Below are 24280 nucleotides of genomic sequence, written 5' to 3'. Positions count from 1 at the left end.
ACTACACTTAATCATAGGTCCTACTGAAGAGATGTGTCTTCAGTAAAGACTTAAAGGTTGAGACTGAGTGCGTCTCTCACATGGGTAGGCAGACTATTCCATAAAAATGGAGCTCTATAGGAGAAAGCCCTGCCTCCAGCTGTTTGCTTAGAAATTTTAGGAACAATTAGGAGGCCCGCGTCTTGTGACCGTAGCGTACGTGTAGGTATGTACGGCAGGACCAAATCGGAAAGATAGGTAGGAGAAAGCCCATGTAATGCTTTGTAGGTTAGCAGTAAAACCTTGAAATTAGCCCTTGCCTTAACAGGAAGCCAGTGTAGGGAGGCTAGCACTGGAGTAATATGATCACATTTTTTGGTTCTAGTCAGGATTCTAGCAGCCGTATTTAGCACTAACTGAAGTTTATTTAGTGCTTTATCCAGGTAGCTGGAAAGTAGAGCATTGCAGTAGTCCAACCTAGACGTAACAAAGGCATGGATTAATTTTTCTGCGTCATTTTTGGACAGAAAGTTTCAGATCTTTGCAATGTTACGTAGATGGAAAAAAAGCTGTCCTTGAAACAGTCTTGATATGTTCTTCAAACGAGAGATCAGGGTCCAGAGTAACGCCGAGATCCTTCACAGTTTTATTTGAGACGATTGTACAACCATCCAGATGAATTGTCAGATTCAACAGAAGATCTCTTTGTTTCTTGGGACCTAGAACAAGCATCTCTGTTTTGTCCGAGTTTAAAAGTAGAAAGTTTGCAGCCATCCACTTCCTTATGTCTGAGACACAGGCTTCTAGCGAGGGCAATTTTGGGGCTTCACCATGTTTCATTGAAATGTACAGCTGTGTGTCATCCGCATAGCAATGAAATTTAACATTATGTTTTCGAATGACATCCCCAAGAGGTAAAATATATAGTGAAAACAATAGTGGTCCTAAAACGTAACCTTGAGGAACACCGAAATTTACAGTTGATTTGTCAGAGGACAAACCATTCACAGAGACAAACTGATATCTTTCCGACAGATAAGACCTAAACCAGGCCAGAACTTGTCCATGTAGACCAATTTGGGTTTCCAATCTCTCCAAAAGAATGTGGTGATCGATGGTATCAAAAGCAGCACTAAGATCTAGGAGCACGAGGACAGACGCAGAGCCTCGGTCTGACGTCATTAAAAGGTAATTTACCACCTTCACAAGTGCAGTCTCAGTGCTATGATGGGGTCTAAAACCAGACTTTAGCGTTTCGTATACATTGTTTGTCTTCAGGAAGGCAGTGAGTTGCTGCACAACAGCTTTTTCAAATTTTTTTGAGAGGAATGGAAGATTAGATATAGGCCAATAGTTTTTTTATAATTTCTGGGTCAAGATTTGGCTTTTTCAAGAGAGGCTTTATTACTGCCACTTTTAGTGAGTTTGGTACACATCCGGTGGATAAAGAGCCGTTGTCACGTCCTGGCCAGTCTAAGGGTTAATTGGTATTGTAGTTTGGTCAGGACGTGGCAGAGGGTATTTGTTTTATGTGGTTAGGGGTGGTGTGTTTGTTGTAGGGCAGTTGATTTAGGTATTCCGGGGTTTTTGGGCACTGTTTGATTTTCATGTATTCTATGTTGAGTCTAGTGTGTCTGTTTCTATGTTTGGGTTCATTGGGGTTGAGACTGTCAATTGAAGGCAGGTGTTGTCTATTTGCCTTTGATTGAGAGTCCCATATATGAGGGTGTGTTTGTGTTTGTCTTTTGTGGGAGATTGTTTTGCACTGCGTTAGTATAGCCTGCAAAACTGTCATTCGTCGTTCTTGTTGTTTTCTTGTTTTCTCGTGTTCAACGTTATTTAATAAATTAAGATGATGAGCACCAACTCTACTGCGTATTGGTCCACGTTCTCAGACGACGATTTCTCTATATCATCGGAAGATGAAGAAACACGTGACAGAATCTCCCACCAACAAAGGACCAAGCAGCAGAGAAAAAGGGATGTCGAGTTGGACTGGCGGGAGAGATGGACCTGGGAGGAAGTTCTGGACGGGGCTGGACCTTGGCATCAGGCTGGGGAATACCGTCGCCCACGGGAAGAGATCGAGGAGGCGAAGGCTGAGAGGCGGCGGTTTGAAGCCATGGCGAGGAAGCCGGAGAGGCACCCCCAATATTTTTTTGGGGCGGGGCACACGGGTAGTTTGGCTAGGTCTAGGAGGAACCATAAGCCAGCTACCCGTGAGTACATGGTGGAGCGTAGGAGGTGGAGAGCGCCGTGTTTCGCGGAGGTGCGCAATATCTCGCCTATATGCACGCACAGCCCAGTCCGCCCTGCACCAGCACCCCACTCATGCAGGGCTACTAGTCTCATCCAGCCAGGACGGGCTGTGCAGGCGATGCGATCACGGCCATCTGCGCGCCTCCATGGCCCAGTCTTTCCGGTTCCTGCCTCTCGTGCGGACCCAGAGGTGCGTCAGTCCAGTAAGACTCGTCCTGTTCCCGCTCCTCGCACTAGCCTGGAGGTGCGTGTTCTCAGGCTGATGACCCCAGTACCAGCACCACGCACCAGGCTGACAGTGCGTCGGCCCGCCAGTCAACAGTCACCAGAGCTGCCTGCCAGTCAACAGTCACCAGAGCTGCCCGCCAGTCAACAGTCACTAGAGCTGCCCGCCAGTCAACAGTCACCAGAGTTGCCCGCCAGTCAACAGTCACCAGAGTTGCCCGCCAGTCAACAGTCGCCAGAGCTGCCCGCCAGTCAACAGTCGCCAGAGCTGCCCGCCAGTCAGAAGCCGCCAGAGCCGCCCGCCAGTCAGGAGCCGCCAGAGCCGCCCGCTAGTCAGAAGCCGCCAGAGTGGCCAGACTGCCCGGAACTGCCAGAGTGGCCAGACTGCCCGGAACTGCCAGAGTGGCCAGACTGCCCGGAACTGCCAGAGTGGCCCGACTGCCCCCCGGGTCTGCCAGAGTGGCCCGACTGCCCCCCGGGTCTGCCAGAGTGGCCCGACTGCCCCCCGGGTCTGCCAGAGTGGCCCGACTGCCCCCCGGGTCTGCCAGAGTGGCCCGACTGCCCCCCGGGTCTGCCAGAGTGGCCCGACTGCCCCCCGGGTCTACCAGAGTGGCCCGACTGTACCCCGGGTCTGCCAGAGTGGACCGACTGCCTGGAACGGCCAGAACCGGAGCCACCTCCAGATATAGGTGGGTTGGGGAGGGGGGGTGTAGCACAGTGCCGTCGTTGACGGCAGCCACCCTCCCTTCCCTCCCTTTAGTAGGGGGATTTATTTTTTGTTGTTGTTGTTGTTTGGGGTTGTTGTTTTTCTTAAGGTGCTTCCGGGGTTAGCACCTTAAGGGGGGGGGGGGGGGGGGGGGTACTGTCACGTCCTGGCCAGTCTAAGGGTTAATTGGTATTGTAGTTTGGTCAGGACGTGGCAGAGGTTATTTGTTTTATGTGGTTAGGGGTGGTGTGTTTGTTGTAGGGCAGTTGATTTAGGTATTCCGGGGTTTTTAGGCACTGTTTGATTTTCATGTATTCTATGTTGAGTCTAGTGTGTCTGTTTCTATGTTTGGGTTCATTGGGGTTGGGACTCTCAATTGAAGGCAGGTGTTGTCTATTTGCCTTTGATTGAGAGTCCCATATATGAGGGTGTGTTTGTGTTTGTCTTTTGTGGGAGATTGTTTTTGCACTGCGTTAGTATAGCCTGCAAAACTGTCATTCGTTTTCTCGTGTTCAACGTTATTTAATAAATTAAGATGATGAGCACCAACTCTACTGCGTATTGGTCCACGTTCTCAGACGACGATTTCTCTATATCATCGTAAGATGAAGAAACACGTGACAGCCGTTTATTATGTTCAGCATAGGAGGGCCAAGCACAGAAAGCAGCTCTTTCAGTAGTTTAGTTGGAATAGGGTCCCGTATGCAGCTTGAAGGTTTAGAGGCCATGATTATTTTCATCATTGTGTCAAGAGATATAGTACTAAAACACTTTAGTGTCTCCCTTGATCCTAGGTCCTGGCAGGGTTGTGCAGACTCAGGACAACGGAGCTTTGGAGGAATACGCAGATTTAAAGAGGAGTCCGTAATTTGCTTTCTAATGATCATGATCTTTTCCTCAAAGAAGTTCATTAATTCATTACTGCTGAAGTGAGAGCCATCCTCTCTTGGGGAATGCTGCTTTTTAGTTAACTTTGCGACAGTATCAAAAATAAATTTCGGATTGTTCTTATTTTCCTCAATTAAGTTGGAAAAATAGGATGATCGAGCAGCAGTGAGGGCTCTTCGATACGCACGGTACTGTCTTTCCAAGCTAGTCGGAAGACTTCCAGTTTGGTGTGGCGCCATTTCCGTTCCAATTTTCTGGAAGCTTGCTTCAGAGCTCGTGTATTTTCTGTATACCAGGGAGCTAGTTTCTTATGACAAATGTTTTTAGTTTTTAGGGGTGCAACTGCATCTAGGGTATTGCGCAAGGTTAAATTGAGTTCCTCGGTTAGGTGGTTAACTGATTTTTGTCCTCTGACGTCCTTGGGTAGGCAGAGGGAGTCTGGAAGGGCATCAAGTACACTATTGTGTAGACTCTGTGCCACCTAGTATATACACACTTTCAAGTACACTCTCTGGGCTACAGCCTGTTCCCTCTGTGCCCTGTATACACAAACTGCTAAGATAAAGTACCATCTTCAGTTTTTCAGACTTTCTAGTTGTGTTTACTTCTCTGTGAATATCCGTCGTCCTTCTCTCTCTCTCTCTCTCTCTCTCTCTCTCTCTCTCTCTGTCTGTCTGTCTGTCTGTCTGTCTGTCTGTCTGTCTGTCTGTCTGTCTGTCTGTCTGTCTGTCTGTCTGTCTGTCTGTCTGTCTGTCTGTCTGTCTGTCTGTCTGTCTGTCTGTCTGTCTCGTTTCTAACGATTTAAATATTCTGTCTTGCCAGTCAATACATACATACAATATGTCTCCATAGAGATACATGCTTTTTCTTGAGCTTCCTGACGGACAGAGCAGAGTCTCAGTTTAGTGGGTGTTGTGTTGAGCAGTTGGAGGTTGACCTTCAGTCATTCACTGAGCCACACACTTGAATAGAATAGCATATACTGGCACTTATATAACATATGTTATTTTGTGTAATGGTTAACACGTGTGTATGTACGTTTGTGTCCGTCTTTGTGTATATGTCTGGGTATCCATCTTTGTGTGTGTGTGTCTTGCGTGCATGCCGTGTTAATGCATGTGTATGTCTCCTCTAGACGAACAGAGGAGTTCAGTGAACGAGTCCAGCAGCTTGTTGGGTGGTTCCCCTCGACGCCACTGTCGTAGGAAGAGCTCTCCGTACCACACGGGTCAACTTCACCCCGCGGTCAGGGTGGCAGACCTCCTCCAACACATCAACCAGATGAAGACTGGAGAGGGATATGGCTTCAAACAGGAGTATGAGGTAAGAGGAGGGAGGGAGGGGTCTGGGAAGGGGGGAGAGAGAGAGAGTAAAGAATGAAGATGTTGTAGCATCCATTGGGATTCAATGATGTAATTTTGGAGACAGAAGGCATTTTAATGTAATTTCTCATCTCTGAGTCCAATGGCTTGTGTGTTCAGTAGGCTGCTGCTGGAGGCTTATTTTAATAAGCAGCATTCAATATATACCTATAGTGGCTGTTTTATAACATCTCTCAATGTAAAGCTATTTCATTCTTCTCATATCTCTTTCAGATCTATTTGTATTATTACCAAGAGTATATTCATTAAATGGCTTTCAAAAAAATAAATATATTGTTCTCTTTGTGATTTACTTCAAAATCCCTCTATTCACCCAGTAGCATTTAGCTTGTATTTGTACCTGAATCCAAACCTCCAGGATTCCAGATGTGCTTTTCGATTCAGTAATCCCACCCCCTGAGGGCCCAACAAATTCCCCCTTCTGAAATCAATACCATGGTTGCTTTTTCACTCGCTTTTCCTCTCCTCCCGTCTTGCTCCCTCAGTCGCTCCCGTCTGTCGCCTGGAGAAATAAAGGAGATGAAGGAAAGATCAGTGGGAGACTGGTGTGTGTGTGTGTGCGTGTGCGTGTGATGTATGTATCAGTGTGAGAATGGCTGTAGGACTTCATAACCCTTATTTCCCACTGGGCTGCTGAGGCGGCCATTGATCAGGCATGCCGCAAAGGACAGTGGGAGTTTATAAATGGCACTACAGGGCTTCTAGACTGGCTCAGATAGAACAAGGCTGAAGTCAGATAGCCATAACCAGATTACAACCAACTGGTTAGACTGTCAGGTTAGATCCAATCTTCCTCAGGGCTTCTGCCCAGCAGGCAAAACTGGTTGAAAGGATGTCATTACAAACCAGATTACAACAATGATTTATATACATCACTGGATTAGAACCAGTTGACATCATTTCAACCAGCTATGCCTGCTAGGTTCAGCTTCGGGGCTTCAAGGGAGATAAAGAACATTGATTGAAACAAAGAGAATTTCCTTCTGACAATCAGCAGCTGAGACCCTGATGCATGATATAAGCGTGCAAAAAAGTCTGTCTATGGGCTGGTTCAATGTTAGTCAGGCTCTGCTATAAGGAGAGTGAGAAGGAAAGTGAAAAGGAAAGAGGGAAGGAGAGAGAGAAGAAGAATGAGAGAGGCATCATGTCTTCTCTAAACAGGATTAGGTATGGTATTACCTGTGTAGGAGCGCGGTGCAGGTGTAATCCTCTGATCAGCATGCTGCCCCTGTCCCTGCGCTGTAGGTGGACGGCCGCCCCACGCTGCGATTGGGCCGGAGCTGATGAGGGTCTTAGTGAGCCGGGTTTGTAGCGCCTGGATGTGCCTGGTGACGCAGCCAGGAGATAAGCCTGACTTAGCGTTGGTACGCGTGAACGTGCCACAACATGGACGCTACCGCCGCCATTGTAAAGTGTTTTCCACTAGTGCCGGCTGTCGGCCATACACCTGATTAGACTCATTTCAGCCTAATACTTTTTCCACTTAAATTAACAATGGTACTTTTCAATTCGCTAGCCAGAAAAATGTCTGCCAAGCCCTCTCCCACTAGAATAAACTATATGCATCTTTTAGCGATCTATTGATAGGACAAGCGCCTGTCAGTCACAAAGTGAGTGACGACTGGGAAATATTGCTGTCCCGTCTCTTGGAACCTGGGTGCGTGGGTGTTGTGTGCACTGTTGTTGCAGTCAAATTTCTTTACACTGCAGGAGAGAGCATGAATTTGCACGTCCCATATAATGTGGCAATGATGAGTTGAAATCCACCTAGCCTATTGTTTTCAGGCACATTCATTTATTTTATTTTGTGTGCAGGGTCCGACATTAACGCTGGCCCAGGACCAGTAAAAAACTCATTCCAAACCATCTCAATTGGGTTGAGAAAAACAGCATGGTCGCGTGAAAGCGCATATCCAATCTCTTTGTCACCAGGCAGACCACTGACAAACTGAGCTACTATACTCTGCCCAGAGACAGAAGACGCCTCAATCCGCTTTCTGAAGGCTTTAGAGAGCCAATGGAAGCCTTAGAAAGTGCTACGTAACCCCACAGATACTGTAGTTTTGATAGAGAATCAAAAGAAGAACTACAAATTCTCAGACAGGCCACTTCCTGCTTGGAATCTTCTCAGGTTTTTGCCTGCCATATGAGTTCTGTTATACTCACAGACACCATTCAAACAGTTTTAGAGTGTTTTCTATCCAGATCTACTAATAATATGCATATTCTCGTTTCTGGGCAAGAGTAGTAGTTTAATAAGGTATCCAAAAATATATTTTAACAATGATTTGATACAATTTTGAATTTGGCCTTTACCTCTATAGCCCAGAGAAACCCATTGAATAACACATTCATAAATGGCAAAAAGGACAGTCAAAATATTTATCATAAGAAACAAGGTTTTGCAATATTAGTCCTATATCTGGTAGATATACGAAATCTCAGGAAATACACTGCTCAAAAAAATAAAGGGAACACTTAAACAACACAATGTAACTCCAAGTCAATCACACTTCTGTGAAATCAAACTGTCCACTTTGGAAGCAACACTGATTGACAATACATTTTACATGCTGTTGTGCAAATGGAATAGACAACAGGTGGAAATAATCGGCAATTAGCAAGACACCCCCAATAAAGGAGTGGTTCTGCTGGTGGTGACCACAGGCCACTACTCAGTTCCTATGCTTCCTGGCTGATGTTTTGGTCACTTTTGAATGCTGGCGGTGCATTCACTCTAGTGGTAGCATGAGACGGAGTCTACAACCCACACAAGTGGCTCAGGTAGTGCAGCTCATCCAGGATGGCACATCAATGCGAGCTGTGGCAAGAAGGTTTGCTGTGTCTGTCAGCGTAGTGTCCAGAGCATGGAGGCGCTACCAGGAGACAGGCCAGTACATCAGGAGACGTGGAGGAGGCCGTAGGAGGGCAACAACCCAGCAGCAGGACCGCTACCTCCGCCTTTGTGCAAGGAGGAGCAGGAGGAGCACTGCCAGAGCCCTGCAAAATGACCTCCAGCAGGCCACAAATGTGCATGTGTCTGCTCAAACGGTCAGAAACAGACTCCATGAGGGTGGTATGAGGGCCCGACGTCCACTGGTGGGGGTTGTGCTTACAGCCCAACACCGTGCAGGACGTTTGGCATTTGCCAGAGAACACCAAGATTGGCAAATTCGCCACTGGCACCCTGTGCTCTTCACAGATGAAAGCAGGTTCCCCCTGAGCACATGTGACAGACGTGACAGAGTCTGGAGACGCCGTGGAGAACGTTCTGCTGCCTGCAACATCCTCCAGCATGACTGGTTTGGCGGTGGGTCAGTCATGGTGTGGGGTGGCATTTCTTTGGGGGGCCGCACAGCCCTCCATGTGCTCGCCAGAGGTAGCCTGACTGCCATTAGGTACCGAGATGAGATCCTCAGACCCCTTGTGAGACCATATGCTGGTGCGGTTGGCCCTGGGTTTCTCCTAATGCATGACAATGCTAGACCTCATGTGGCTGGAGTGTGTCAGCAGTTCCTGCAAGAGGAAGGCATTGATGCTATGGACTGGCCCGCCCATCCCCAGACCTGAATCCAATTGAGCACATCCAGGAGTTGGCGGATGCTTTAGTCCAGGTCTGGGAGGAGATCCCTCAGGAGACCATCCGCCACCTCATCAGGAGCATGCCCAGGCGTTGTAGGGAGGTCATACAGGCACGTGGAGGCCACACACACTACTGAGCCTCATTTTTACTTGTTTTAAGGACATTACATCAAAGTTGGATCAGCCTGTAGTGTGGCTACAAGTCCAGACCTCCATGGGTTGATAAATTGGATTTCCATTGATTATTTTTGTGTGATTTTGTTGTCAGCACATTCAACTATGTAAAGAAAAAAGTATTTAATAAGATTATTTCATTCATTCAGATCTAGGATGTGTTAGTTTAGTGTTCCCTTTATTTTTTTGAGCAGTGTATATTGTTCTGTTTTACACATACTGTATTTAACCCCTTTTTTGGGCAGGAACAAGACGATCTTCATCCTTCCATTAATAAAAAAAAACGGTACCGGTTACATTCAGAAGAGTCCTATGACAATTTTGAGGGACGTAGAGCAAAATATATTCATGAGAATCTCCCCTTTCCACAGTGGGTTCACATTAGATTGTAGCCCAAATGGTTCGGACGCTACAAACAGAAGTTGGCACATTGACTGTATCTTCTTCAGACAAGTCCCCTGACACTTGTGGGGGTCGTAGAGAAAAACAGAGACCACCATCGTGTTCGTGAGAGCCTCCCCTTTACATAGGTCAAACCGTTCAGATGCTACAGACGTTTTTGTGAGAAGACCGATTTTCGGGATGTCTCATGGTCTGACAAACACCGCTCCAACTCTGCCACCTTTCACCGCAGATGCAGAAGTGCAATATCAGCGGATGCGGTAGATTGAGACCGGACAAACACTTCAAAACTTGGTTTCTTATGATACATTTGACTGTCTTTTTTTGCCATTTATGAATGTGTTATTCAATGCGTTTCTCTGGGCTATCGTTGTAAAGGCCAAATTCAACATTTTCTCAAATCATTTTGTAAATATATTTTTTAATACCTAAAGGGGTCCTAAAATTCAAAATCAAATGGCTAAATGATCCATAGTATGACCATTTTAAAACAATGTCATATGTCAGCTTAGAATCATAGGTCCAACCGTTCAGACGCTACAGACGTTATCGTGAGAAGACAGGTTTTCGAGATGTCTCATGGTCTGACAAACACTGCTCCAACTCTGCCACCTTTCATGGCGGATGCGGTAGATTGAGACACATCTAATGCAAAAACCCAGATATCTCTAGATTAAACTGATGGATTTTGATGGGAATTGTTGTATTATGTTACTGTACTTAGATTGACGCACCGGTGCGTCAATTGACTCTAGGGGGTTAAAAGGAAGCTTGAAGCTCATGGAAGTCGACAGAATCTTACAGGGTTCTTTAAAAGCCCGGTGCAGTCAAAATGAAAATGTTCCTGTGTTTCATATCATATTGTACAACAGCTGTTGAAACTAACACTGTAAAAGTGTGATTAAAAAAAAGCAGTGTTATGATTGTGATAGCTGCTATTTGAAATTACAATACAGCATTAGAATGTACCATTGGACACCAAAATAGAGTTTGGCTACTCCATGTGTTGTGGAAATCACTGTGTTCCTTTGCAAACATGTCTGTCACACTCACTCAGTCACTCATTCTCTCTCTCGCTCTCTCCCTACTCTCTAGTCTCTACTCTCTCTCATAAAGTTGATTTAGATTCAGTAGATTGTATCTCGCTGTTCTGCCAGATTGTGTATATTGTGCCATAAACATCTATCACAAATGTCGTGCTTTGATACCAAGGTATTATGAAGCACTTGGATTGCAGGCAGGCCTGCTCTCCATGCATATGGAATGAGAGGGACTCAAGCTTGCCTATCTACCTCCTCTCCTCTTCTCATCCCCTTCTTTTCCTGTCCTCCCCATTTTCTTCCTCTACTCCTCCGCTCGTCTCTTGGATGCTCTCCTCTCTCATCTCCTCTCCTCTCCCCCTCAAGGCCACATCCATCCTTCATAGCCGGGTGTCGTCTCTCAGCCTCTTCTTCTCCTCACCATGCTCTTATAGATATGTCACACCTATCAGAAATAAGAGCAGTGAATATGATGGTGAAGTTAATAAGAGAACCTCAGGGTGACAGTCTAAATGAGGTAACAAAGCTAAGGAGACGTTATTCTGATGACACACTGTGTGTCCCTTGTGTTGTAGCAGTATTTAACACTCCAGTAACCAAGCTAAGTATTTCACTGTGTTGTTTAAATCTGATGATGACACAGAATATCGCCTGTATGCTAACGATATCTCACTGTCTTTGTGAACACTTGTTCCATCTCTTCTCAGAGCTTCTTTGATGGATGGGATGTCACCAAGAAGAAGGACAAGACTAAAGGGAGACATGACAGTTTGCTGGGGCGTAAGTAGTGTTCAGACCCTCGCTCTAGAATGGAGTGGTATGCCATGTATGGAAGAGCATTTACAGGAAAGCTACTGGAACTTAAATGTGTTTACAATTAGTGTATTAATTATAACCTCTCCTTAAGTCAGTTGCTATTAACAACCACTACTTTAAAAAAAAGTTTTGTTTTGTTGAACCTGACTTCCTGGTTAAATAAAGCTGACATAAAAGTCCCTCTCCCCTGTAGATGATCGTCATCGAGTCAAGCTGCACTCCCTCCTAGCAGACCCCAACTCTGACTATGTCAATGCCAACTACATAGACGTAAGTTACCCTCTCTGTCTCTCCATCTCTCCTGCTCTCTCTCCCTCTCTCCTGCCCCCCCCACCTCCAGTCTGTACTGTCTCTGCCCACAGTTGCTCCTTAAACTGAGACTCAGCCGTACGATCAGCTGTAGGAACCAAAGATATTGCAGAGTGACTTACGATGTAAGAGGCTCCACTTGTGAGCATCCACACAGCATCTGTGCATGTGTACGAAAGTTGGCTTTACTCTATTGCAATGTGATAGCTGTGTGACAACAAGTGCTGCAGAGATGAGTCTCATGCCTCATGCGGAACACTGCCTGCTATTGTAATGCTAACTTTGTATTGTTAATTCCCGATCCCTCCCGTGAGAGCTGTGTGTCTGGCCCAGTGCTAGAGAAGTGCTAAAGGAAGGATTAATGTAGTCTCTCCCAGCAGATGTCTGAAGGCTGGCCACAGGAAGGAGAGACTCTTAGGTAATGTAGTCTATCCCGGCAGCAGTTTGTAGGCTGGCCACAGCTGGCAGGCTAGTGCACAGTATCTGAGGATGTCCAGTCTATAGGAACTCCAGTCAAAAGTGTGTGAGGATGTGACATCTAGAATCTGATGAGAGTATTGTCCTGTATCTGTATCTCCCTGGGGGAGTTGTGTTGTGTGTATGGCCCAGTGCAGGAGAAGTGAGAGACTCCTACTGTACTGTGTGTTTACAGGTAGTCTCTCCCAACAACCCTCTCTTTGGCTGGCCTCAGTTGGCTGGCCAGTACACAGTGTCTAAGAATGTGACAGCGAGGATATCCATTTAAAGAGGATTGTCCCCTCGTCATGGCATTGTCCTGTCTCTTTATCGCTGGGGGTACCGGAATGGATACGGGATTTGAGGTAGATATTATGTCAGCAACACCAGAAGTTTCCATAAGATCCTATAAGATCCTATAAGCTAGGAGTTTCTTTGTCCTCTGTGACAGCTGACGACTCGTCCAAAAGCTCTCCTAAGTCGACTCCGAGCTGCGTCTCTCTCTGTCTGTCTGATGATATCAAATGTCTGATCCTGTTAATCTGGTGATCAGTTAGTTGGGATCTCACCTGTTCAGCTCCAGTGACTCTCATTCAGGAAACCAAGCCCAGTACCAGTTCATACCTCATCCCAGATACTATCTCTTCCAGCTCTGTGTCAAAGCTGTACAGCTAGTAATGTAGCTAGTGTTGGAGCAATATCCAGTTTGTGTGCTTGAGCTAGGTCCAAGCAGTGAATGAGTGTGAGTGAGTGAGTGAGTGAGTGAGTGAGTGAGTGAGTGAGTGAGTGAGTGAGTGAGTGAGTGAGTGAGTGAGTGAGTGAGTGAGTGAGTGAGTGAGTGAGTGAGTGAGTGAGTGAGTGAGTGAGTGAGTGAGTGAGTGAGTGAGTGAGTGAGTGAGTGAGTGAGTGAGTGTGTGTGTGTGTGCGTGTGCTTGTGCGTGCGTGTGCATATGCGGAGGCATCGCTGAATATGCACGCAGGTCAGGTAAAGGTGGCATTCTCAAAAACCTCTTTTAGCAATTATTTATCTTTGTTGAACACAGCCTGTTCAGTGAAGTGCCCAATCAGAGCAGGAAATAGTGTACAGCGTTCTACTGCGTTCGTCTCCCTCATTGATTAATTGTTTCACCATTGTGTTAACAAAAGAAGATTTAAGAGAAAGAAATAAGTAGAAAAGAGAAGCTAAAATGGATAGAAAAGAAAAAGTCAAATGAAAAGGTAAAATTGATAGAAAATAAAAAGGTAAAATGAGCACTGACTCAGTAGGTTGAGGTTGAGGTGAAGGGGAAGGTTTTAGTGTTAGAGCTCATGGAGAGTATAAGGGCTCTGGTTTCATGCTCCATTCACCCCCTCTTGCCCTTTGTAAGGGCTCTGGTTTCATGCTCCATTCACCCCCTCTTGCCCTTTGTATGGGCTCTGGTTCCATGCTCCGTTCACCCCCTCTTGCCCTTTGTATGGGCTCTGGTTCCATGCTCCATTCACCCCCTCTTGCCCTTTGTATGGGCTCTGGTTTCATGCTCCATTCACCCCCTCTTGCCCTTTGTATGGGCTCTGGTTCCATGCTCCATTCACCCCCTCTTGCCCTTTGTATGGGCTCTGGTTTCATGCTCCATTCACCCCCTCTTGTTCTATTTGAAGGTGTCATTAGCATATGGGCCTGCATCAATGTTAGGGCTGTCTACACCGCTGCCTGCATATCGTGGCAGGACCCCTGACTAGCCTTCCCGCTAGTCTAACCTGCCCCCAGGCGCCATACTAAATGATTAATGTGAGGAGGAGAAGGGGATGAATGGGGGTGAATGGTGAGATGAGGGGTGGAATTAAGGGTCCACTGCCGTTCTGCAGTTCTTCAGACAGGTTCAATGGAAAAGCAGCACCCTGTCTCTGATTTGGGTTAACCTAACTGTTTTCATGGATGGTGGGGCTTGGGTTTGACTAGATAGGAGGAGGGTTGTGTTGTAGTAAAAGTGTAGCATGTTTGGTTCACTTACTGTTCCGTGACCACTCCGCACAACAGGAAGTTGAAGAAAAAGCTTGGGTTTCTACCTCTTTGCCATGGCAACAAGTGTGAGGCGTGAGGGTTTACACATTGATTCTCCACTGGTAGTGTGAAACAATCTCTCTCTCTCTCCCACTCTTTCTCTTTTTTCTCTCTGTCTCTCTCGCTCTCTCTAACCTCCGAGTTCTCTCCTATTCCCCTGTTCTTTAATCATAATAATTAGCTTATTTTTTCCTTGCTTCCTTCCTTCTTTTTCTCTTTCTCCTTCCATATTTTCTCAACCTTTGGGGCTTCTTAGATCCGGATAAACAGGGAAGTAAGTACTACGACTTCTCTTTCTTACCTATCTCTCTACCCAGTCACCCTGTGCCCTCTGCTTACCCCCTTACTTCCTTCCACCTTTCCATCGCTCCATTACTTTCTAATCTCTCCATCTCTGACCCTCCCAGTCCCAGGCACCAGCTGCTCCCCAGAGTTTAATTTAGCCAAACCTGCTCTGCTACACCACTTCACTCTCTCTCATCTGCAGCCAGACTAGACTCACCTAGATTTAAGGATTTGTATTAGGTCTGTCTGTCCACCGTCACAGCAGAGATGACACAAAGCGTGTCTAACTGCAGGCAAGTCTGTCCCAATAGACAGAACCAGCAGTTAGAGCTTTATATTACATATGACACCTGCCCCCCATCAGAAATGGCACAAAGGAACCAATGGGTGCAGAACAGTCTAATGTTGCTTCCTAAATGGTACCCTATTACCATCACACTGCCCTATTACCATCACACTGCCTTATTGCCATCACACTGCCCTATTGCCATCACACTGCCCTATTACCATCACACTGCCCTATTACCATCCCACTGCCCTATTACCATCACACTGCCCTATTACCATCACAATGCCCTATTACCATCACACTGCCCTATTACCATCCCACTGCCCTATTACCATCCCACTGCCCTACAACCATCACATTGTCCTATTACCATCACAATGCGCTATTACCATCACACTGCGCTATTACCATCCCACTGCCCTATTACCATCCCACTGCCCTACAACCATCACATTGTCCTATTACCATCACAATGCGCTATTACCATCACACTGCCCTATTACCATCACAATGCCCTATTACCATCACAATGCCCTATTACCATCACACTGCCCTATTACCATCCCACTGCCCTATTACCATCGCACTGCGCTACAACCATCACATTGTCCTATTACCATCACAATGCCCTATTACCATCACACTGCCCTATTACCATCCCACTGCCCTATTACCATCCCACTGCCCTACAACCATCACATTGTCCTATTACCATCACACTGCGCTATTACCATCACACTGCGCTATTACCATCCCACTGCCCTATTACCATCACACTCCCCTATTACCATCACACTGCCCTATCACCATCACACTGCGCTACTACCATCACACTGCCCTATTACCATCACACTGCCCTATTACCATCACACTGCGCTACTACCATCACACTCCCCTATTACCATTACACTACCCTACTACCATCACACTGCCCTATTACCATCACACTGCCCTACTACCATCACACTGCCCTATTACATCACACTGCCCTATTACCATCACACTGCGCTACTACCATCACACTCCCCTATTACCATTACACTACCCTACTACCATCACACTGCCCTATTACATCACACTGCCCTATTACCATCACACTGCGCTACTACCATCACACTCCCCTATTACATCACACTGCCCTACTACCATTACACTACCCTACTACCATCACACTGCCCTATTACATCACACTGCCCTATTACATCACACTGCCCTATTACATCACACTGCCTGCTCTTGCTGCTGGTGATTCTCTGATCCACCTCTAGGCAGACAACACCATTCTGTATACCTCTGGCCCTTCTTTGGACACTATGTTAACTAACCTCCATACAAGCTTCAATGCCACACAACTCTCTTTCCATGGCCCCCAACTGCTCTTAAACGCTAGTAAAACCAAATGCATGCTCTTCAACCGTTCACTGCCCGCAACTGCCCGCCCGACTAGCATCACTACTCTGGACGGTTCTGACTTAGAATATGTGGACAACTACAAATACCTAGGTGTCTGGCTAGACTGCAAACTCTCCTTCCACACTCATATTAAACATCTCCAATCCAAAATGAAATCTAGAATCGGTTTCCTATTTCGCAACAAAGCCTCCTTCACTCACGCCGCCAAACATACCCTTGTAAAACTGACTATCCTACCGATCCTCGACTTTGGCGATGTCAAAAAAAAGTCAAATGTAATTTACAAAATGGCTTCCAATAATCTACTCAGCAAATTGGATGCAGTCTATCACAGTGCCATCTGTTTTGTCACCAAAGCCCTTTATACCACCCATCACTGCGACCTGTCTGCTCTAGTCGGTTGGCCCTCGCTACATATTCGTTGCCAGACCCACTGGCTCCAGGTCATCTATAAGTCTTTGCTAGGTAAAGCTCAGCCTTATCTCAGCTCACTGGTCACGATAACAACACCCACCCGTAGCACGCAGTCCATCAGGTATATCTCACTGGTCACCCCCAAAGCCAACACCTACTTTGGCCGCCTTTCCTTCCAGTTCTCTGCTGCCAATGACTGGAACGAATTGCAAAAATCACTGTAGCTGGAGACTTATATTTCCCTTACTAACTTTAAACATCAGCTGTCTGAGCAGCTAACCGATCGCTGCAGCAGTACATAGCCCATCTGTTAATAGCCCACCCAATCTACCTACCTCATCCCCATATTGTTTTTATTTACTTTTCTGCTCTTTTGCACACCAGTATTTCTACTTGCACATCACCATCTGCTCATCTATCACTCCAGTGTTCATTTGCTAAATTGTAATTACTTCACTACTATGGCCTATTTATTGCCTTACCCCCTCACACCATTTGCACACACTGTATATAGACTTTATTTTTTTAATCTATTGTGTTATTGACTGTACACTTGTTTATCCCATGTGTAACTCTGTGTTGTTCTTTGTGTCGCACTGCTTTGCTTTATCTTGGCCAGGTCACAGTTGTAAATGAGAACTTGTTCTCAACTGGCCTACCTGGTTAAATAAAGGTGAAATAAAAAAACAAAATACCATCACACTGCCTTATTACCATCACACTGCGCTACTACAATCACACTGCCCTATTACCATCACACTGCCCTATTACCATCACACTGCGCTACAAGCATCACACTGCCATATTACCATCAGACTGCCCTATTACCATCACACTGCCCTATTACCATCACACTGCCCTATTACCATCACACTGCCCTATTACCATCACACTGCCCTATTACCATCACACTGCCCTATTACCATCACACTGCGCTACTAGCATCACACTGCCCTACTACAATCACACTGCCCTATTACCATCACACCGCCCTATTACCATCACACCGCCTCCATACCATCACACTGCGCCATTACCATCACACTGCGCTACTACCATCACACTGCCCTATTTTCATTACACTGCCCTATTACCATCACACTGCTCTACTACCATCACACTGTTCTACTACCATCACACTGCGCTACTACCATCACACTGCGCTACTACCATCACACTGCCCTATTACATCACACTGCCCTATTACCACCACACTGCGCTACTACCATCACACTGCCCTATTACCATCACACTGCCCTATTACCTTCACACAGCCCTATTACCATCACACTGCCCTATTACCATCACTCTGACCTATTACCGTTACACTGCGCTACTACCATCACACTGCCCTATTACCATCACACTGCACTATTACCATCACACAGCCCTATTACCATCACACAGCCCTATTACCATCACACTGCCCTATTACCATCACTCTGACCTATTACCGTTACACTGCGCTACTACCATCACACTGCACTATTACCATCACACAGCTCTATTACCATCACACTGCCCTACCCTATCACCATCACAGTGCCCTATTATCATCACACTGCCCTATTACCGTCACACGCACTGCCACACCCTGAACATTACATGTAAGACTCAGGTCTGTTTTCAACCTGTTTTCTGCCCCTGAATCACATTCTGTTGGATGTTTCTCGCGCATAGATTTTCATATAGTGTTTTGGCTAATCTTCGACTGCATAGTGGGCTATCTATCTGGGTCAACTAGATAGGTTTGAAGGGGGTCCAACTTGCTGTGGAAGAAGAGAAAATGTAAAGTGGGAGATTGCCAACTTCTAACTTTGTCTTGGCTTTCTTCTTGTGGCAACTTGCTTTCTGTCCCATCATGTTGTGGCGCTGTGATGGATTTTATCATGGTTTATGTGTGGTGGGGAGCATGAGATAAAAGTATATTTTTATTCAGTTCTTTTTCATCCATTTTGAATTTCACACTACTTTATGTGATGCTGTCTGCTCGCTGTAGGTGGAAGGTGGTGGTTGCCTAGGTGACAGACAGGAAGCACACACACACACACACACATAGACACAAACGGTTATCCATCTCCCCTCCTCTCCTCTTTGTGTGGCATGGCACTTGTGGAATGTGTGTGTGTGTGTGTGTGTGTGTGTGTGTGTGTGTGTGGGTGTGGGTGTGTGTATTCCCTTACAGCCAGGCGCGATGATGGGATCATGCCCAGGGCTGGCGGATTTGTCTTGCTTTACATTCTCCACACAGAGAGAGAGTGAGACCATGAATAGCCATCCCATCTAACAGTGTCCAGGCTGGATCATAGCAGCACTAATGCATCCCCCAGGAGAACAGACAACGGCAGATCAGTCAGTGTCAATCGGCTGAAATTGCTCCTGGAGTCACAGATCTGTCACTGCTTTTGAACGAACTCCCATTCCCGCTGCATGCAAAGTAGTGTCAGTGGCACGCATCGAGAGACAGAGACTGAAATGGAGCTCGCTCTCGCTGCTGGAAATGACCGCTTTGCCTCAGACAGTGTCAGATGAAAGCTGAAATTATTATAATTTACCTTTTGTAGTTTATTATTGCTCTATACCTGAACAGATAATGGTAAAATGCTGCCTGAACAAAGAAGCTAATTGGTAGGAAGCTGCCCATTGAGAAGATTACGGTCACTCTCTCTAGACAATTATGGCCGTTGTAGAGAATTGTCCTGTAGCTACCTGTTATCGGTCCTATTTTTACAATATGAAAACATTATAATATGAAAACCAATTGGTATTATATCTAGGTGGAAGATGAATACAATGCAAGCTCCACTACATATACAGTGTCATTCAATACCAGATGAAAATGAAGAGAGGATACTGAGGGAGGGGGATGGGGGTGGTTCTGTAAAGTGACTCCAGGGACTGGTCTTTACACTGTGCTACTCTGATGATCAACTCTCTCTCTCTCTCTCTCTTTCTCTCTCTTTCTTTCTTCCTCTACATCTCTTTTTCTTTTTTTTACAGGGGTACCAGCGATCAAACCACTTCATAGCCACCCAAGGTGAGTGCCATTGGAATCAATAACTGGTAAAATACTATGTATTCTGTGTGTACTGTATGTATGTATTGGCATGCGCAGCCATGCCTCCTAGTTGTTGATGTTAAAATAATGATTTGAATTATTAATGTGTAAACACCAGTGGAGGCTGCTGAGGGGAGGACGGCTCATAATAATGGCTGGAATGGAGCAAATGGAACGGCATCAAACACATGGAAACCATCTCTCGCGCTCTCTCTCCTAGCTCTTTATCGCTCTCTCTCTCTCATCTCTCCCGCTCTCTCTCCTGGGTGGCGCAGCGGTCTAAGGCACTGCATCTCAGACCTGGTTTGATTCCAGGCTGTATCACAACCAACCGTGATTGGGAGTCCCATAGGGTGGCACACAGTTGGCCCAGTGTCGTGTGGGTTAGGGCTTGGCCGGGGTAGGCCGTTTTTGTAAATAAGAATATGTGCTTAACTGATTTGCCTAGTTAAATAAAGGTTTAAAGAAAATCTAATCTCTCTCTCTCTCTCTCTCGCTCTCTCTCACTTTCTCCTATATTTTCTTCTCTCTCTCATCTCTCGCTCTCTCATCTCTCCTCTCTCTCATCTCTCCCTCCTCTCTTTTTCTCTCTCTCATATCTCTTTCTCTTTATCTCTCGCTCTCTTTCGCCTCTCTCTCTCTCTCTCTCTCTCTCTCTCACACACACACCACACCACACCACACCATACATACATACATACATTCACACACTGTCTGGTTTTCCATCACGTTCAGTATCTGGGTAAATGTTTCTACAACCTCAACACCACTTCTCTCTACCGTTAGTCACATGTACCTGTACATAGGCCGACTGAGTCCGAATATGTTACAGCACATAGCTGTAGCTCTCTGTGAAGTCTCTGTGTGTCTCTCCTCCCATAAATCTGTGCATAGTTCTGCTACTCCCTCAAGTCAGGACCTAGAACATGGATCCCCCCCCCCCCCCCCCCACACACACACACAGAGAGACAGATCTATAATTTATTCTTCCTTAGCTCTGATCTTATTAGTTTAGTATGTGATTCCCCTCTGGTGTCTTTCCCTCTTTCTTTTTGGTCCCAATTCCCACCGCTCCACACAAGGAAGATTTCAGTTCACTTGCTCTTCTCAAACCTCTCTGTCTTTCTCTTGGTCTTTTTCTGTCTCTCTCTCTCTTTCTGTCTCTCTTTCTCTCTCTCTCTCCCTCTCTCTCTCACTCTCACACACACAAATACTTATACAGTATACACACGTTTATGCATACATATTACATAGCCACTGGCATACACAAATGTGTCTCTGTTCTCTTACCGAGGCAGGCTGAATACATTTTAGAATGCATGGTAAAAAAAAAGCCAGGAGGCCAGATGAGGTTGACTACCACAGTGTGCCTTCAGAAAGTATTCATATCCCTTGACTTATTCCACATTTTGTTGTGTTAAAGTCTGAATTCAATTTTGTTTGCTCACTCATCTACACATAGTACCCCATAATGACAAAGTGAAAACATGCTTTTAGAATCGTTAGCAAATGTATTGAAAATTAAATACAGTATTCACACCCCTGAGTCAATCCTTTGTAGAAGCACATTTGGCGGCGCTTACAACTGTGAGTTTTTTGGGGTAAGTCTGTAAGAGCTTTGCACACTTGGATTGTACAATATTTGCTCATTATTCTTCTTTAAATTCTTCAATCTCTGAAGTAGATTTTTGATCATTGTAAGACAGACATTTTCAAGTCTTGTCGTAGATTTTCAACTGATTTAAGTCACAACTGTAACTAGGCCACTCAGGAACATTCAATGTCTTCTTGGTAAGCAACTCCAGTGTTGATTTGGCCTTGTGTTTTAGGTTATTGTCCTGCTGAAAGGAGTATTCGTCTCTCAGTATCTTTTGGAAGCAGACTGAACCAGGTTTTTCTCAAGGATTTTGCCTGTGCTTATAGCTGTATTACATTTCTTTTTATTCGAAAAAACCTCCCTAGTCCTTGCCGATGACAAGCATACCCAAACATGATGCAGCCATCACCATGCTTGAAAATATACTGAACAAAAACAAAAGTGCAAATGTAAAGTGTTGGTCCCATGTTTCATGAGCTGAAGTAAAAGATCCCAGAAATGTTCCATACGCACAAAAATATTATTTCTCTCAAATTTTGTGCGCAAATTTGTTTACATCCCTGTTAGTGAGCATTTCTCCTTTGCCTGTCACGTCCTGACCATAGAGTGCTCTTATTTTCTATGGTAGAGTAGGTCAGGGCGTGACTGGGAGGGTTTATCTAGTTCATTTTTTCTATGTTGTGTTCTAGTTTCTTTTTTCTATGTTGGGGTTTTTGTATGATTCCCAATTAGAGGCAGCTGGTCGTCGTTGTCTCTAATTGGGGATCATATTTAAGTAGTTGTTTTTCCCACCTGTGTTTGTGGGAGATTATTTTGAGTTAGTGCATGTTGCAACTCTGTCGTCACGGTTTGTGTTTTGTTTATAGTTTATTGTTTGTTTGGCTAAGTTTCACAATATAATAAAGATGTGGAACGACACTCATGCTGCGCCTTGGCCCGTTTCTACACACAGCGTGACATTGCCAAGCTAATCCATCCACAGTTGTGGCAAATCAAGAAGCTGATTAAACACTATAATCATTACACAGGTACACCTTTTGCTGGGGACAATAAAAGGCCACTAAAATGTGCAGGTTTGTCACACAACGCAATGCCACAGATATCTCAAGTTTTGAGGAAGCATGCAATTGGCATGATGACTGCAGGAATGTCCACCAGAGCAGTTGCCAAATAATTTAATGTACATTTCTTTACCATGAGCCGCCTTTGTTTGTTTAAGCGAATTTGGCAGCATGTCCAACCGGCCTCATAACCGCAGACCACGTGTAACGAAGCCAGCCCAGTACCTCCATATCCGGCTTCTTCACCTGCGTGATCGTCTGAGACCAGCCACCCGGACAGCTGATGAAACTGGGTTTGCACAACCAAAGAATTTCTGCAAAAACTGTCAGAAACCGTCTCAGGGAATATCATCTGTGTGCACGTTGTCCTCACCAGGGTCTTGACCTGACTGTAGTTCGACGTTGCAACCGACTTCAGTGGGAAAATGCTCACCTTCGATGGCCACTAGCACACTGGAGAAGTCTGCTCTTCATTAATGAATCCCGGTTTCAACTGTACCGGGCAGATGACAAAGAGCGTAGCGTGAATGTCGTTGTGTGGGCGAGCTGTTTGCTGATGACAACTTTGTGTACAGAGTGGCCCATGGTGGTGGTGGGGTTATGGTATGGGCAGGCAGGCATACGCTACGGACAACAAACACAATTGCCTTTTATTGTTGGTAATTTGAATGCATGTAGATTCCGTGACGAGATCCTGAGGCCCCTTATCGTGCCATTCATCCACAGCCATCACCTGAAAGCTGAAAATGTCCCAGTTCTTCCATGGCCTGCATACTCACCAGACATGTCACCCATTGAGCATGGTTGGAATGCTCTGGAATGCTCTGGATCGACCTGTACAACCGCATGCTCCAGTTCTCGCCAATATCCAGCAACTTTGCACAGCTAATGAAAGGGAGGGAGACAACATTCCACAGGCCACAATCAACAGCCTGATTAACTCTATGCGAAGAAGATGTGTTTCGCTGCATGAGGCAAATGGTGGTCACATCAGATACTGACTGGTTTTCTGATCCACACCCCTATTTTTTTAAGGTATCTGTGACCAACAGATACATACAGTGGGGGGAAAAAAGTATTTGATCCCCTGCTGATTTTGTACGTATGCCCACTTACAAAGAAATGATCAGTCTATAATTTTAATAGTAGGTTTATTTGAACAGTGAGAGACAGAATAACAATACAAAAATCCAGAAAAACGCAGGTCAAAAATGTTATAAATTGATTTGCATTTTAATGAGCGAAATAAGTATTTGACCCCCTCTGCAAAACATGACTTAGTACTTGGTGGCAAAACCCTTGTTGGCAATCAGAGGTCAGACGTTTCTTGTAGTTGGCCACCAGGTTTGCACACATCTCAGGAGGGATTTTGTCCCACTCCTCTTTGCAGATCTTCTCCAAGTCATTAAGGTTTCAAGGCTGACGTTTGGCAACTCGAACCTTCAGCTCCCTCCACAGATTTTCTATGAGATTAAGGTCTGGAGACTGGCTAGGCCACTCCAGGACCTTAATGTGCTTCTTCTTGAGCCACTCCTTTGTTGCCTTGGCCGTGTATTTTGGGTCATTGTCATGCTGGAATACCCATCCACGACCCATTTTCAATGCCCTGGCTGAGGGAAGGAGGTTCTCACCCAAGATTTGACGGTACATGCTCCCTTTAAGAGTGTGCTCCTAATCTCAGCTCGTTACCTGTATAAAAGACACCTGGGAATCAGAAATCTTTCTGATTGAGAGGGGGTCAAATACTTATTTCCCTCATTAAAATGCAAATCAATTTATAACATTTCTGACATGCGTTTTTCTGGATATTTTTGTTGTTATTCTGTCTCTCACTGTTCAAATAAACCTACCATTAAAATTATAGACTGATCCTTTCTTTGTCAGTGGGCAAATGTACAAAATCA

The 24280-nt window shown here is 45.6% G+C and overlaps 1 protein-coding gene across 8 annotated transcripts in view; it reads left to right on the top strand.

Moving 5' to 3' along the window:
- The window catches only part of LOC106570261 (receptor-type tyrosine-protein phosphatase U), a 326028-nt gene that overhangs the window by 260263 nt on the left and 41485 nt on the right, over positions 1 to 24280 (top strand). For 5 of the 8 annotated variants that reach the window (XM_014142381.3, XM_014142383.3, XM_014142379.3 and 2 more), the window contains 5 exons: positions 5193 to 5380; positions 11345 to 11417; positions 11647 to 11723; positions 14516 to 14533; positions 19661 to 19697. In XM_014142381.3, coding sequence (XP_013997856.1) covers positions 5193 to 5380; positions 11345 to 11417; positions 11647 to 11723; positions 14516 to 14533; positions 19661 to 19697 — 393 coding nt within the window. The remainder of the gene's footprint in view (positions 1 to 5192; positions 5381 to 11344; positions 11418 to 11646; positions 11724 to 14515; positions 14534 to 19660; positions 19698 to 24280) is intronic. The other 3 variants (XM_014142386.3, XM_014142384.3, XM_014142380.3) reach the window with 1 other exon arrangement.

The sequence above is a fragment of the Salmo salar genome, chromosome 14 (assembly GCF_965601325.2).
Source record: "Salmo salar chromosome 14, fSalSal1, whole genome shotgun sequence".
Classification (NCBI taxonomy): Eukaryota; Metazoa; Chordata; class Actinopteri; order Salmoniformes; family Salmonidae; genus Salmo; species Salmo salar.
Note: the sequence above shows the minus strand (reverse complement) of the source record. Positions and strands in the feature narration are given on the sequence as shown.